The sequence below is a fragment of the Marmota monax genome, unplaced genomic scaffold (genome assembly GCF_021218885.2).
Source record: "Marmota monax isolate L192 unplaced genomic scaffold, Marmota_monax_Labrador192_F-V1.1 WCK01_AAM20220418_F8-fsc00038, whole genome shotgun sequence".
NCBI lineage: Eukaryota > Metazoa > Chordata > Mammalia > Rodentia > Sciuridae > Marmota > Marmota monax.
Genome location: NW_026692498.1, coordinates 3,758,580 through 3,773,230, shown reverse-complemented (window position 1 = coordinate 3,773,230; position 14,651 = coordinate 3,758,580). Strand labels below are relative to the sequence as shown.

Here is a 14,651-nt window from a genome sequence, read left to right as displayed (position 1 = left end):
GCTGGTTGCTTTTGGCGAGGTTGGTACTAAACCCTCTCACCTTGATTTGTCACTGAGAATGAGGGGCTCTTAGAGAAAACTTGTTTTCCTTAAGGTCAGGGACCTTCATTTGTTCTTAAAAAATCACTTTCTTAAGAAAATAGCATGGGGCTGGGGATGTGGCTCAAGCGGTAGCGCGCTCGCCTGGCATCCGTGCGGCCCAGGTTCGATCCTCGGCACCACATACAGACAAAGATATTGTGTCCGCCGAAAACTAAAAAATAAATATTAAAATTCTCTCTCTCTCTCCTTGAAAAGAAAATAGCAAATAGGTTGTCAAGGGGAGTTTGGGGCTTGGAGGTCAAACCTGATAAGCAGGGCCAGAGAAGCCCGGCCTGAGCGGGCCACCTGAGCAGCCGGCGTTCCCTCAACAGCCCAGTCTGCCGAGTGGTGACAGAAAGCACTAGACGATTCCCACGTTCTGACGCTGGGCTCTCTTCCACAGACAGAGGATAAAAACCGGCAATTGCAGGAGCGCCTGGAGCTGGCGGAGCAGAAGCTGCAGCAGACCCTCAGGAAGGCTGAGACGCTTCCGGAGGTGGAAGCGGAGCTGGCCCAGAGGGTGGCGGCACTCTCCAAGGTGTGCGGGTGGCTCTGGTCCCATGGCAGGACTGTAGCTGTCAGTCAGTGCAACTGGACCCATGTGTAGCTCAGATTTGCTCTCAGTGCCTTGCCTGGACGGGATGCCTTTTAAATGTCAAACCTGTCCTCCTTTGTCATCTCCTGAACCTCCCTCCAGTTCCTTCAGGTACATACCACATAGGCTAGAGGTTTTCATAAAAGAGGATAATTTTTTCTCAGAAAAAGAAAAATGCCATTCTCTTTAAAGACAGACTTGTCAAACTTTTAATTTTATTCTTTTGGAATAAAAGTACAGTTTTTTGTTTGTTTTTGAGGTGGGGTCTCATTGTGTTGTGCAGGCGAGCCCTGAACTCCTAGCTCAAGTGATCCTCGTGCCTTGACCTCCCAAGTACCTGGAGCTATAGCCACGGGCCACCATGCCTGTCTTTAAAAATGACTTTTTGATGGATGTGGTGCCTGTAATCCCAGCAACTCAGGAAGCTGAGGCAGGAGGATCACAAGATTAAAGCTAGCCTCAGCAACTTAGCAAGACCCTGTCTCAAATGGAAAAATAAAAAGAGTTGTAAATATACTTAGTGGTTAAATGCCCCTGAGTTCAATCCCCAGTACCAAAAAAAAAAAAAAAAAAAAAAAAGTTTTTTGAGTAGCAGCCATTCCTCTGTTGACCAGCTCTTGGCGAGGCACATGCAGGAGCACTCCATGCCCTTGGTTCTCAGGTCCCTGGGAGAAGCAGGCAGTGAAGAGGCTGCTCCAGAGTGATGTAGTAGGTGCTCAACTCAGGCATTCACACAGGCCCTGGGAGGCCTCCTTGCCAGACCCCCGGCCTTCCTGGGGGTAGGAAGTACTTAGTGCTGCAGGGCAGGAGGCACCAGCCAGCCTTCTTGTCCCCTGGCAGGGATCCTAGTCGCCTTGGCTAGGAGGCAGTCTCCTACTGGGGAGAGGTGGGGAGAGGGGTCCTTGGACAGAGGTGCAGTGTCCTGCTGCTGAGGCAATCTTGAGGCAGGCGGGTGGCAGCCAGATTTGCCTGCCTGTCCCATGAAGCAAGAGTATTGGCCCACTGTGACCACCTGGTTCCCTTGATGATCCCCTTTTAAATTCTCGGTTTCTTCTCTTCCTGCTTTCTTTCCTGTCCTTGTCGGCTTTGTAGTCTGACCCTTTGTCTTCTGGGAGCTCTGCTGCTAAGGAAGCTAAAGTGTTGGAACTTACTTCCAAGCTTAGGAAGGTAGACGTGTGCCTTGCTCCTTCCCGTGCTTGCTGCTTTCTGCTTTACGTGCTGACTGACCAGCAGTCTGAGGATGGGGAAGTCACGGGTCGCTGAGGTCAGGCACGTGGTGGGGGGCACTGAGCCATCGTCAGCACCGCGGGCTTCAGAGACAGCGCTCAGGGCCGGTTGTCTCATGGTTAGCCCCCGCAGCCGCGGGGCCGCGGGGACAGTGTGCACAGGGTATGCCTCGCGTGAGGCCGCCCCACCGAGCATGCCACGCTTGCTGCTGTTGCTGCAGTGGGACACAGCATGCCACCCACAGAGGTGCGTGTGCGACACTCACGGCGTCTCTGACAGGCTGAAGAGAGACACGGTAACATCGAAGAAAGGCTGCGGCAGATGGAGGCGCAGCTGGAGGAGAAGAATCAGGAGCTGCAGCGGGTGCGTACACGCTAGAGCCGCGAGGGGCGCAGAGGCTGCCTGCTGATGTGTGCAGCCTGGCTGGCAGCAGGAGCCTGTGCCCACAGGCAGGTCTGCGGAGGCAGACTCTGCTTCCCTCGCCCACAGGGAGCTGCTCCAGGCACATGTGGGCTTCATGGGAGTCCCTCAAAGCTGTGTGCTAGCTGGGGGTGCCTTGAAGTGTAGAGCCAGGTCCCCATCCAAGGTGAGACACACCTGCTCAGGGTGTGACACTGAAGTCCCCAGTTCAGGTCAGAAGCCTGACCTCTGTCCCAAATCCCAGGTTATCATTCGCCACCCAAAGGAACACTGAGATGGCCGGTGGTGAGAGCGCTAGGACACAGTGCCGCAGAGGTGTGTCTCTGAGTCCTGAGTTTTCCTGGAACTGGGCGGGTGGGGGGGGGGTGCGTGTAGGGCAAGGTCAGGACACAGGAGGCCTGAGTTCAGGCTGGATTCTACCTGTGTAAGTGAGTGGAGGAGGCACGGACATCTGAGTGTCGAGCCGATGCACCTCACCTCAGCCAACTTTCTGACATTAATTTAAGGCAGTTAGGTTTTATTTTCCCAAAATTCTGTGTTTGTGGCCGTGCGCTTTAGAGCATTGAAGAGCTTCCAGGAGATGGTTTTGATGCCTGCCTAAAGATTGCATCCTCCCGCCACTCACGTGCACACTTTGATCCCATGGGCAGAGTGACATTATGTATTAGAGGACATACATCATTACTGTCAAAACCAGTTCATGAAGTTGTGAAGGACAGACCTTGGGATCGAAATAATTCTACCAGTTAAAAATAAACATTAAGCTGTTTTTACTTTAAAAATACTCAGATGTTGTTAGATGCCGTGGTCGACACCTGTGATCCCAATGACTTGGGGGCTTAGGGTCTCAGGTTTAAGGCCAGATCAGCAATCTGTCGAGGCCCAGTCTCAAGATAAAAAGGGTTGAGGAGGTATCTCATTGGTAAAGCATCCCTGGGTTTAATCCAACCCACCCCACCCGCCCGCCAAAAGTTAGATGCTAACAGGAAACAAGCATCTGCCAAAAAGGAATCTCAGGTATTCTGTATCCTGTGTGATGTGTCCTCCTTTAGATAAGGACTGTTGCTCTATGTGAGGCACATTGTGAGGGCTGTATATTTAAGATTTGTCCCTGAGTTTTCCATATCCATGAGTTGTTCTGATCGGCACATGGAAGTCCACAGGATTGGTAGCCGGAAGGAGCAGCTGGAGCGTGATAGCAAGTGAATGGCTCACGTTGGTCCTTGGTACTTTTAAAGTAATGCTCCTACCTCTGCTCAAAGTCTCAGGTCTTTGTTGGTCCTATTTTAGGCGAGACAGAGAGAAAAAATGAATGAAGAACATAACAAACGTCTCTCAGACACTGTTGACAAGCTCCTTTCAGAATCCAACGAGAGGCTGCAGCTCCATCTGAAGGAGAGGATGGCTGCGCTGGAGGACAAGGTGGGTGCTGGGCAGGCCCTGCAGGGCCTCCCTTCCAGAGCAGCCATTACCCTCTTCTCCAGGAGAAGGCAGTGGGGCTGGGGGTTCTGCTGTGGGGGGAGGGCACGGCAGTCTCCGGGCTGCACACAGCCTTACTCAAGCATGAGTGGCAAGTTGTCTGTCACTCTGACTCCAGGACACGGGTAGGTGAGCAGTTTCTATAAAGGGCCTGATGGTGAGCATTTTAGGCTCATTTTAGTAATCGTGAATAATTTAGTAAAATAACGTCACACTAGTTAGTAATCAGCACAGAAGCAGCCGCGGACAGCTCACAGGTGAACGGTGCAGCTTTTTTCTGATTGGCTTGTATTGGCCTGCACTGCCACTGCCATCTCACTGAGCCCCACCTCTCTCCTCTGCTCTTCTGTGGAAGTTGATCTGGTCTTGTTCATACACACAACGCATGGTGTGGTAGGAGAGATGGAATCAACTAAAACCAGACGCTCCCATCCCAGGCCCCGCCTTCCATCTCCTCACCCGCTTGGAAGGAGGTCTCAGCCCTGCCTCTGGGGCTCACATCTCCCAGGAGCTGTTCCCTGCGTCTCCAGCTGAGCTGGGATTGGGTGTGCTGGTGGGCATGTGCGTCCCTGGAAGTGCAGCTGGGAAGTGTCCCTAGACTGGCACTCAGCTGGGTCATGCAATCTGAAAGGATCAGTGGTGATTACTCCTCATTAGGGGACACGTTTATTTTACACAAAACTAGTTACAAAATACATTATTAGATGCCGCACAGAATGGCTCATTTTAAGGTAGAGGAATGTTTTTAGCTTTGTTCTAATTTTACATTTGAAACTTAACTTCAGGTTTCAATTGACCAGTACATTGCACAGCCTCGTAGTCGGTATAAACTAGTTTATCTGATTAAAGTGAACTTGCCCATGAACCTGGCTAAGAGCCTACCTACATTTAGCAGCTGGGTCAGTAAAGGAGGGCATTTACATGGCGAGAAGGATTATCAGGTGCATCCAGCCCTGGGCCTGGGCACTGCTCCCTGGCACACCCAGCAGTTCCTTCCTTCCCTGTGCTGCTTTGTCTTTTAGACAAAGGCACCTGTAGTGTGTCACCCGGGACATTTTAAAGTCTCAACTGATGGATGCTCTCTCTTTCAGAATTCTCTACTGCGAGAAGTTGAAAACGCAAAAAAGCAATTAGAAGAAACGCAACATGATAAGGTACTTAAATGCTCTGATTCATTGAGAAACCCGTTAAGAGCTGAATTGAGTAACTGTTATCACAGATATGTGGTGCAAGTTGAGAGAAGCTTAGCTTACAGCTCTCCTAGGCTACTAACAGAAGATGTGTGCCTTTGTATTTGAGATACAAGTGTATGAGGCTAATATATTAGCAGAGACCTTTCATCAGGAACAGAGCTGTTGCTGGGTATGGTAGCACATGCCCAGAATCCCAGCAACTCAGGAGGCTGAGGCAGGAGGGTTGTAAGTTTGGGGCTAGCAACTTAGTGAGACCCTGTCTGAAAAGATAAAATAAAATGAGTTGGGAACATAGCTCAGTGGTTTAGTGCCTGTGGGTAAATTCAGCCTCTAGAACCAAAAAGAAAATAAAAATATACAGTGTGGGCTGGGGTTGTGGCTAAGGGTAGAGTCCTTGCCTAGCACCTGTGAGGCACTAGGTTCGATCATCAGCACCACATTAAGAAAATAAAGGTATCTGTCTACAACTAAAAAAATTAAAAAATAAAAGTGCTGTTAGGGCTGGGGCCAACTTAGTGGCAGCACATTGCCCAGTGTGCTCCAGGCCCTGGGTCCATCCCCAGCACTGAAGCAAACCAGCCGACCACACTGCTGTCCAGCAGAAATACAATGTAAACCACTTATGTGATTTTCAACTTTTTAGAATCCACGTTCGAAAAAGTATAAATAAACACGTAAGAGTAATTTATTTAATAGTGTGAGAATATCACGATTTTGTTTATCAATAGAAAACATCAGTGAGAGCTACTTATGTTCGTCTCATGTTCCGGCTTTGAATTCTGGACCCCACGAGCACAGCAGCTCAGTTGGGGCTGTGTTTTGTTGGCTCCATGGTCACCTGCAGTCAGTGGCCACTGTGTGGCAGTGCAGAACTGGAAGTGAGAGAAGGCCTGCAGGGGTGGCCAGCTGAGTCCTGGATGCCCCGCTCCCTCCTGGGAGTCCTGCTCTTTCTCCTCAACCCTCCTCTGATGGTCTGCTGTTTATCCCCTGTGTGACTTTGTAGTCACTGAGCATCACTTTCTATTCGTTAGGGTTTACCTCACAGGCCATCTCCGCATTCACATTTACTGTGGGGCTCATGGAGAAAATTTTCCCCGAAGGAAAATTGTTGTAACTAGTAATTTAGCCCGTTAGGGTTATGTTTGATATCTGAGCACATTTGTTGCAAATAGTTTGAAAACCTGAAAGACATCCTTGCAATGTGAGTCCCTGACTGTTTTATAGGACCAGCTCGTCTTGAACATCGAGGCCTTGAGGGCTGAACTAGACCAGATGAGGCTGAGAGGTGCTTCACTTCATCATGGGTATGGTATCGACAGACCTGCAAGTGTGTTCTAGCCTGTCCTGGCCTGTAGGTCGCCGAGCTGGGTGTAGCGCCAGCCTCACTGCAGGAAATGGGTGGCTTAGTAGCAGCAAGAGTGCAGAGGGACTGTGTCTCCAGAGGTGGGGCTTGAGCCAGGAGACACGGCCCTAGCAAACCTGGACACACAGGAGGTGGTTTGGAAGGTGGGGAATGCCTGGTTCGTCTTTGGGCATATTAGGTGCCTCAGGGAGGGCGGCACTGATGGTGTGGGGACCGGAGGACAGAGCCCAGGGTAAGAGGTGAAGCACTGCTTTCCCCGGAGCAGAAGCCATTCACACAGGGAGACACGGCCGAGGGAGGAGCTGATCCAGCCAGAGCTTGGGTTCTTTGACCTTCGCGGGTTTGGTGGAGCATTTCTGTTTATTTATTTATTTTGGTACTGGGAATTGAACCCAGTGTCACTCTACCATTGTACTACATCCCCAGCCACTTTTATTTTATTTATTATTTTTAAAAAAATGTTTTTAGACGTTGGTGGGCCTACGTGCCTCACACATGCTAGTCAAGTGCTCTACCACTGAGCCACAACCCCAGCCCCAACCACTTTTATTTTTTGAGACAGGGTCTTGCTAAGTTGCTTAGGGCCTCACTAAGTTACTGAGGGTGGCTTCAAATTTGTGATCCTCCTGCCTCAGCCTCCTGAGCCACGGGGATTATAGGTGTGCGCCACTGTGCCAGCTGGAGCTCTACTTGTTTTGAGGCACTGAAGTTGTGAGATACAGTCATTTTAAAAGCACTTGAGATAGGACTTTGCTTTGGCCGGAAGAGGACTGGGTCACCTGTCTTGGGAATGACCCCAGTAAAGTGCTCAGCACACAGAGCTTCTTGTCTTTTTCTTTCTCGTCATTCAGAGGCAGTCTGATTAAGAGTACCTTTTTTTGGTCGTTGTTTCTTTGAGGAAAATGGTCATTGAGTGAAAGTTAAACCTCAGCTAAAGTTTCTGAAGCGGTCAACTGGTGTCAGGCAGGTGCAGGAGACAGCACAGTGGTGGTGTAGGGGGAGCGCAGAGCCTGGTGGGCGTTCTTGCACTTGCAGACATCAGGCATCGTGTACTATGGCCTGGCCCACAAGACACGATCAGACAGAGCCAGAGCGCGCTGTGTGAAAACCAGGGGCTGGACATCCAGGACGAGGGCCTCCTACCCACAGAGGGACGTGCTGTGGCCACGACAGGAGTCGCGGAGAGGTGCTGTTACTGGTTGGAGCCAGTCAGGGGTGTCTGGTGCCCACACGACTCTCGGGAGGCCACTGTGTGTGTGCCGCTTTCTGGAACAACAGAGGGAAGCAAAGAGGTGGACAGGCAGTAGAGTCGGGCAGTAGAGCAGGCAGTGTTTCAAGATGGAGAAGGGTGCCTGTGTTTGACATGGGAAAGAAGATGGGGAGAGGACACGTTTGCTCGGGAGCTCAAGGGGCCAGGCAAGATAGACCGCCTCACACTGAAGAGGCGAGGCAGAGAGGGTCCCGCTGTCCCTGGAGGCTGGCCTGCAGAGTCCACACCTGTCAGCTTAGACAGGAGCAGTCACAGTGGGGATGGTTGGGCCAGGAGGAGGGGTAGGAGAGTGAGCTGAGAGTGCCTGCCCGGGGAGTGCCAGGCCCCAGGGCTTCCCCAGGGGCCTGGGAAGTGCCTGCTGTGGGCTGTGTGGAGGGGAAGGTGAGCCAGGAGAAGGGCATCGTGATTAGGAGGCGCGGTGGCTCCCCAGGATCTGCGTGCCACCTAGAACCGCCGGCAGATTGCCTGCAGAAGGCCTGCAAAGAAGGAGCAGGCTGATGGTCAGGAGCGAGGGAGCAGGTGAGAAGCAGCTGCAGGGCTCGACGTCTTGCCAGGACGTAAAGCAGGGAGAGGCTGTGAGCCCTGAGAGGAGCTGGCCTGCCTTTCACGCCCTGTCTGCAGGGCTGCTAGAGGGTCCTGAGGCTCGCCTGCATGACTTCCTGTGAGCAGATCTTTGCCTCTGAAGGATTTCTGAAATGAAGGCACAATGCCTTTGTTTGACAAGGATCCAGAGGTTCCCAGGATGCAGGCTCCGGGCTGCTGCAGTGAAGGCGGTGGTGGACTCTGCCTGGTTGACCCCTGATGCTCCCTCCTCCTCCTCAGGCCTTGGCCAGTGGGCACAGCGGGTCTCCTAGCTGCTTCACCCAGTCACCCAGCCACCCAGCCTGCTCCTTCCTGAGGACTCTGCAGCCCAGGGTGTTGGTTTTGTCACTGGACCTGCATACAGGTCTGGAAACAGACACACAGCAGGCTAGGCCACACAGATGTGCAGCCAGGGCCTCCCAGGAACGCTTGTGTCTGACAGCTGTCACACCATGGATCTTGGCATGATTGGGGAAGCCACAGAGCACTACAAGGCCAGACTGGTATCCAGGTGCACCTCTTGCCAGCTGTGGGAAAGTACAGTGGAAATGCAGCCCCGTGACCTTGCGCTGGAGAGGGGTTCTCTCTGCAGACAGAGGCTGGAGGCCTGTCTTCCTCCATGACAGTGGCCTCTGTGTGGGTTTTCCTGTGGTGATTGACGTTTTCCACACGAGGCCTGAAAGACTGGGGTGGAAATGCTGGCTGGGAGCAGGCAGCATGTAGCTCTGAGGGCACACCAAGGAGGTGCCTGCCTCAGTCCACCTGCTGACGCCTTGCGTTCTGACAGGGGCGGGTCTGCTTGTCGAGAGGCGCTTGCTAGGTCGCTCCTCTAACACCCTCCTTTGTTTCCTGTTTCAGCCGCCCCCACCTGGGCAGTGTCCCAGACTTCAGGTTCCCTGTGGCAGATGGGCACACAGATGCCTACAGCACCAGTGCAGTGTTACGGCGCCCCCAGAAAGGCCGGCTGGCAGCGCTGCGGGACGAACCTTCCAAGGCAAGGCCTGGTGGGCGTGCCTCTGCTCGCAGGGGCGCCTGCTTGTCCTGAACCGGAGCTCTCCATAGGTCTCTCTGTCCCTTTTCCTGCCCCACTTTCCTCTTTCTGGCTAAGAGTCTACTTTTAAGTCCCTTGTGCCCTTTTTCTTTCTTTTTAAATGTTTTTTGGTTGTTGGTATATCTTTATTTTTTATTTATTTATATGTGGTGCTGAGAATTGAACCCAGGGCCTCACGCATGCTAAGCTAGCGCTCTGCCACTGAGCCCCAGCCCCCACCCCCCCCCCTTTTTTTTTTTTTTTAAGAAAAAAACAATCTACTTGCAAGCACAGTGCTGATGCTTGCCAGTTGAAGGGTGATTGAGAGTTAAAGGGTGCACTTGTGTTTCTGGTAGTGTGATGCCTGGGGTGATGGATTCACAAGAGAAAAGGGGTACCTTGGCTCATGGTCTTGGGACTTTCAGTCCTTGGTCCTTGGCCCTTGGCCCTGTGGCTTTGGGTGAGGGGCACATCACAGCAGGAGCGTGTTGGAGCAAAGCCACTCACCTCAGGAACTGAAAAGGAAGGGCCAGGTTCCCTCAGTCTCCGTGGAGAGCAGCCCCCAGTTCCTGAGTTCCTCCCACCCAGCCCACCTCCCAGAGGCTCCTCCACTGTCCAGTGCACCAAGCTGGGGGGCCCACACCTTCATCCTGTGGTCTGTCGCACAGCCTGCATCTGGGAACTGCTGGTAGTTGAGCACCACTTCCATGGACCCTCGACACAGGGCTGCTGTGTGCACAGACAGGCCCAGTGCCTGTGCCAGGTCATAGCCCAGTGGGGACATGCAGGAAAAAGAGAGGTGTGGCGGTGCTGGCCTTGCTGTGTGTGGGTCAGTGCAGAGCCCAGCGGCTCAAGACAGTGAGCATGTCTTGCTCAGTTGTGGGGCCAGGCACGGCCTGGCAGGATGGCCTCAGCTTGGGAGCACGTGTGGTCACAGGTTGCTGTCTCTCCAGGCTCCAGGGGGGAGCCCGTGCTTCCAGGCGTGCCCACACAGCAGTGGGCAGAGGCCTCAGGCCCCTGCTGTGTGCGCCCTGGGTCCTCAGAGCACCTTGCTGGTCCCCTCAGAGCCCATGCTCTTTCATGTTGTGGGAATCTCACGTCATCGCTTCCCACTTTGCTTTCCTCATTCCAGTGAGCTACTGAGTCCTGCCCTCACTTGGGGGTGGTAGGAATCATCCTCCACCTCCCGCAGAGAGGAGCAGTGGAGAGGGTGGGCGTGTTCCTGAATTGTGCCAGCATGCTGGTGGCATGGGCCAGAAGCAGGGCGGGGAGCCAGGCTCTCCTGAGTTGTAGAGTGAGAAAGGGAATTCTAAATAGCATAGCCAGGGGACTGTCACCAGGGCTGTGGAGGAGGAGGAAGGAGAGGGGTCCTCCTGATGTGTCATTAACACCAGCAAGGTTTGCTGAAGGGTTGGGTACAGTGAGGGAATGAGGAGACACACGTGTCCCAGGGTCTGGGCTGCAGCACTGGGAAGGACGGGATCTATTTCTCAGGTGAGAAAAGCTGCAGGTTTCTGGGGAGGCTAAGTCGAGCCTTGTGGAATTCAGGCTGACAGACCTGTCCTGCGTCCAGGAGGAAGTGTGGGGCAGGCCATTGCGTACAGCCTGGAGCCCAAGAGAACAGTCTAGAGGTAGAGAGAAAAAGTTAGGGGCTGGGGCTGGGGCTCAGGGGTAGAGCGCCTGCCTAGCATGTATGAGGCCCTGGTATCCTGAGCACCATATATAAAAACAAATAAGGGTATTTTGTCCACCTACAACTAAAAATATTTAGCAAAAAAAGACCTTAGGTATCATGAGCAAACAGCTGGTAGAGAGAAGGCATGAGACGAGGAGGCTCTCAGGTTGCGTCACTATCAGGGATGGACCATGGCGTGCTCCAGAATGACAGGTTGAGCAGGAGCTGCATGGGACAGAGTGGCTCAACAGGTGGGGGTGCCCCTCACCACCTTGCAGGCTCCAGGGTGGGAGGGGTGGGGCAGTAGAAGAGGCTAGCTGGGGAAGCTTCACTTCAGTGGGGCACAGTGGACTGGGGCCACCAGGACTTGGGAATAAAGGTCTCATGGCTTCTGTTTGGCGTTTTCAGATGGGAGTGAGAGAGAACTTCCTGATGCTGATGGGGTGATCCAGAGGGAGGGCGCAGTGACGGCAGATGTGTCTGGGTGGGGACAATACTTCAGAGGAGGGTGGCAAGGGAGGGGTCTGGGCTTTGTGTCCGGGGCTGGAGTGTGTGTATGGGGATGACGTCATCACACAGAGGGGCATGACATGCCCCGTGCACATGCTTATCCTATGTTCTGGCCGCCAGAGCCTTTTCCAGGTTTTCGGGAGAAAACCCCACCCTCTGCCTCACCATAGCCTGGGTGCTGGGAAATGGCACCTGCAGGGCTTGCTCCTTTCCCCCGGGGTTCTTCCCTCCTTGTGCTTTCCCAGTGCTCCTTAGCACCCCCTTCAGAAAGAGGAGGATCCCTGGGAACTCAGATCCACTCTGTCATTGATGCCACTTGTGAAGTGTGAAGGCTGCTGACTGTACCCAGCTGCTGAGCCTTTAGATCATTTTCTTCCCATAAGCCGTTTGGGGCATTGATACTACTGTGCTCTTAACTTTCAGTGTCTGACTCCGCCATCTGCCACTTGTGGGTCGTCATAGAAATACCCCCCACCACACACACACACCTGGACCTTAGTAGCACCAGGCAGTCTAGGGAACAGGGTGTCCTCTTGCTCCCCGTTTCTGTGCCATGGGCATGACTTATTGTTCCAAACAGTTTTGGTCCTCCATAGGTTTTTACATTTCTGTTGAGTGTCTTTCAAGTTCCTTGATGAGTGTGGTTGCCCTCGGTCTGCTGAGCTTCACTTTTCTTGCTTACAGGTACAGACTCTCAATGAGCAGGATTGGGAGCGTGCCCAGCAAGCCAGCGTCTTGGCAAATGTGGCACAAGCATTTGAGAGTGACCTTGATGTGTCTGATGGGGAAGATGACAGGGACACTCTGCTCAGCTCAGTCGACCTGTTATCACCCAGCGGGCAGGCTGATGCCCAGACGCTGGCCATGATGCTTCAGGAGCAGCTGGACGCCATCAACAAGGAGATCAGGTGTGTGAGGGAGCTCGTCAGCTCAGAAAAGCCAGGGAAGTTGGGACTGGCATCTTGTAGGTATTCCGCTTTAAGAATTTAAGTTGTAGCCTGGCTTGCTTGCTGTGGGAGGTGAACGTATTAAATCTCTTCCCCAGATACCCATGAAGCACCTGGAGAGAGCCAGGGCGCAGGGTGCTCAGTGCCCCTTGGTTGGGGTCCTGAACCGGTCTGCTCCCCTGCTGTGCAGGAGTGTGCCTGAGGTATAGATCTGCAGTTGTGCAGGGGCTGGGTGTGCCCCGGGGAGGGAGGGACTGGAACCTTCAGTGGACAGGACCAGCTGGTGCCTTCTGTTGCCTCACGCCAGGCAACAGGGGCAGTGGGCAGGAGCAAAGGCAGAGGGTGAGGCTGGTCGTGAGAAGCCTCTCCAGCCTTCATGTCCCTGAACTCGGGATACCTCAGCACTGAGCAGGTGCGGGTGCCCATCCTGTCGCCAGCAGGCAGTGGAGGGCTTGAGGTTGTGCATTCCCACTCCTTGCCTTTCCCTGTGTTGAGTTGCACAGCACATGAGGACGAGGTTCAGTGGCACCCTGAGGTATACCATTAGTGTCTCATCACACATCAAGTTAGTGGTGGCAGCAGGAAGTTTACAACCCAGCGGCTGGAGTGGAGTCCAGGAACTGTCCCTGATGATGATGCTCACAGGGCCCTCTCTGGGGCTCAGCAGTGTCAGGGCCCACAGCCTGGCCTGGATTGAGATGGAGAGCAGCATGTGGCCCTGTTGGGGAGGGGTGGTATCCTCTTGGGTGGTGGCTGTCCTACTGCCTGGACACTGGGCTGCCTGTGGTCCGGACACAGACCAGCCTGCAGGTGTCGTGTTCAAGACCAAAGGGCTCAGGAGGAAGAGCGCCACCCTGGCAGGAAGCGAGAAAGGAGAGTGGCCCTTACCTTTAATTCTTCACAGCGTGCTGCTGGGTGAAAGTGACTGTTCTCTCACTACAGGTCGCCCTGCTGTAAATGCTAAGGTCTCTCCACTGACTTGTAGAGTTCCTTCTGTTGATAGTGACTTTTCTTAGGATACCTAAGAGAACTTGACTCTGGAAGGGTTACTGCAAGGTTTCTGTGTTAGCATAGTCTGGTACTAAAATTGCTACTCCCTCAAGCACAGTGCTGTAGAAGAGAAGAACGTTAATCTTCACTTCCACATTAGTGTAGCCTGAGACAATGACACAGATCCAGGAACCCACACAAGGCTGATAGAGAGGTCCATTAGGCAGTGGTCATGTTCAAATTCAGACTTGAAAAGCCCAGCCTGTTCTTGTTTAGTCTGGTGGGTTAAATGTTGGGGACTCTCATTGCCTTGGGCACCAGTTCTTTTGATCAGACTTCCTGACTTCAGTGAGGGTGCCTGTGGATAAATGGACAGCTTCCCTCTGGGGACAGGGAGGTAAGAGCTGTGGAGTCCAACTGTCTCAATTAGGGACCGCCACAGAAAATGTCACCAGCCAGCCTCCTCCAGAATTGTGGAGTGGATAAGTCAAATGACCCGTGGTGCCACTAGAACCAATCTAACAAGACTCAGTGGAAGATTTACCTTTCCTTGCTCTAAATCCAGTATGTTAAAAAAGATAAAAAAGTAGAGGATTCTGCTGGAGCCCCTTCCAACTGGCGGTGGCTCGCAGTCATCAGCGTATGAGCAGAGTTTTCTTTTTTTTTTTTAAAGAGAGAGAGAGAGGGAGAATTTTTTTTAATATTTATTTTTTAGTTATTGGCAGACACAACATCTTTGTTTGTATGTGGTGCTGAGGATCGAACCCGGGCCGCACACATGCCAGGCAAGCGCGCTACCACTTGAGCCATATCCCCAGCCCATGAGCAGAGTTTTCATCTGACTGTTTGCTAATAGAGGGAGGTGACCACTTTTGTTTTTGTTTTAGGTTGATACAGGAAGAAAAGGAAAACACAGAGCAGCGGGCAGAGGAGATCGAGAGTCGAGTCGGCAGTGGAAGCTTGGACAACCTTGGTCGTTTTAGATCAATGAGCTCCATTCCCCCCTACCCTGCTTCCTCCCTTGCTGGCTCTTCCCCCCCAGGCAGTGGGCGCTCCACCCCAAGAAGGGTCCCTCACAGCCCCGCTCGGGAGGTGGACAGGCTGGGCGTCATGACGCTGGTGAGTGGGGCCTTCCGGGCTGCCCGCCCTAGCGCACCTGTGTGGCTGTTGCTGGCTGTGCATTTGCCTCTTGTACGGCAAAGGAGGTCGGGTATGATTGTCACCCTAAGTGGTTCAGGATTTTTCAAACTAACCTAGTACTCAGTCATTCAGCTTTACCGAGTGACTTT

At 53.0% G+C, this 14,651-nt stretch overlaps 1 protein-coding gene across 9 annotated transcripts in view; it reads left to right on the top strand.

Moving 5' to 3' along the window:
* Ppfia1 (PTPRF interacting protein alpha 1) overlaps positions 1–14,651 on the top strand; it is an 89,773-nt gene that overhangs the window by 41,005 nt on the left and 34,117 nt on the right. For 5 of the 9 annotated variants that reach the window (XM_058579439.1, XM_058579442.1, XM_058579438.1 and 2 more), the window contains exons 9-17: positions 485–619; positions 1,769–1,843; positions 2,183–2,266; positions 3,614–3,745; positions 4,894–4,956; positions 6,220–6,299; positions 9,069–9,204; positions 12,110–12,333; positions 14,250–14,481. In XM_058579439.1, the coding sequence (XP_058435422.1) occupies positions 485–619; positions 1,769–1,843; positions 2,183–2,266; positions 3,614–3,745; positions 4,894–4,956; positions 6,220–6,299; positions 9,069–9,204; positions 12,110–12,333; positions 14,250–14,481 (1,161 nt within the window). The remainder of the gene's footprint in view (positions 1–484; positions 620–1,768; positions 1,844–2,182; positions 2,267–3,613; positions 3,746–4,893; positions 4,957–6,219; positions 6,300–9,068; positions 9,205–12,109; positions 12,334–14,249; positions 14,482–14,651) is intronic. The other 4 variants (XM_046444937.2, XM_046444935.2, XM_058579443.1 and 1 more) reach the window with 1 other exon arrangement.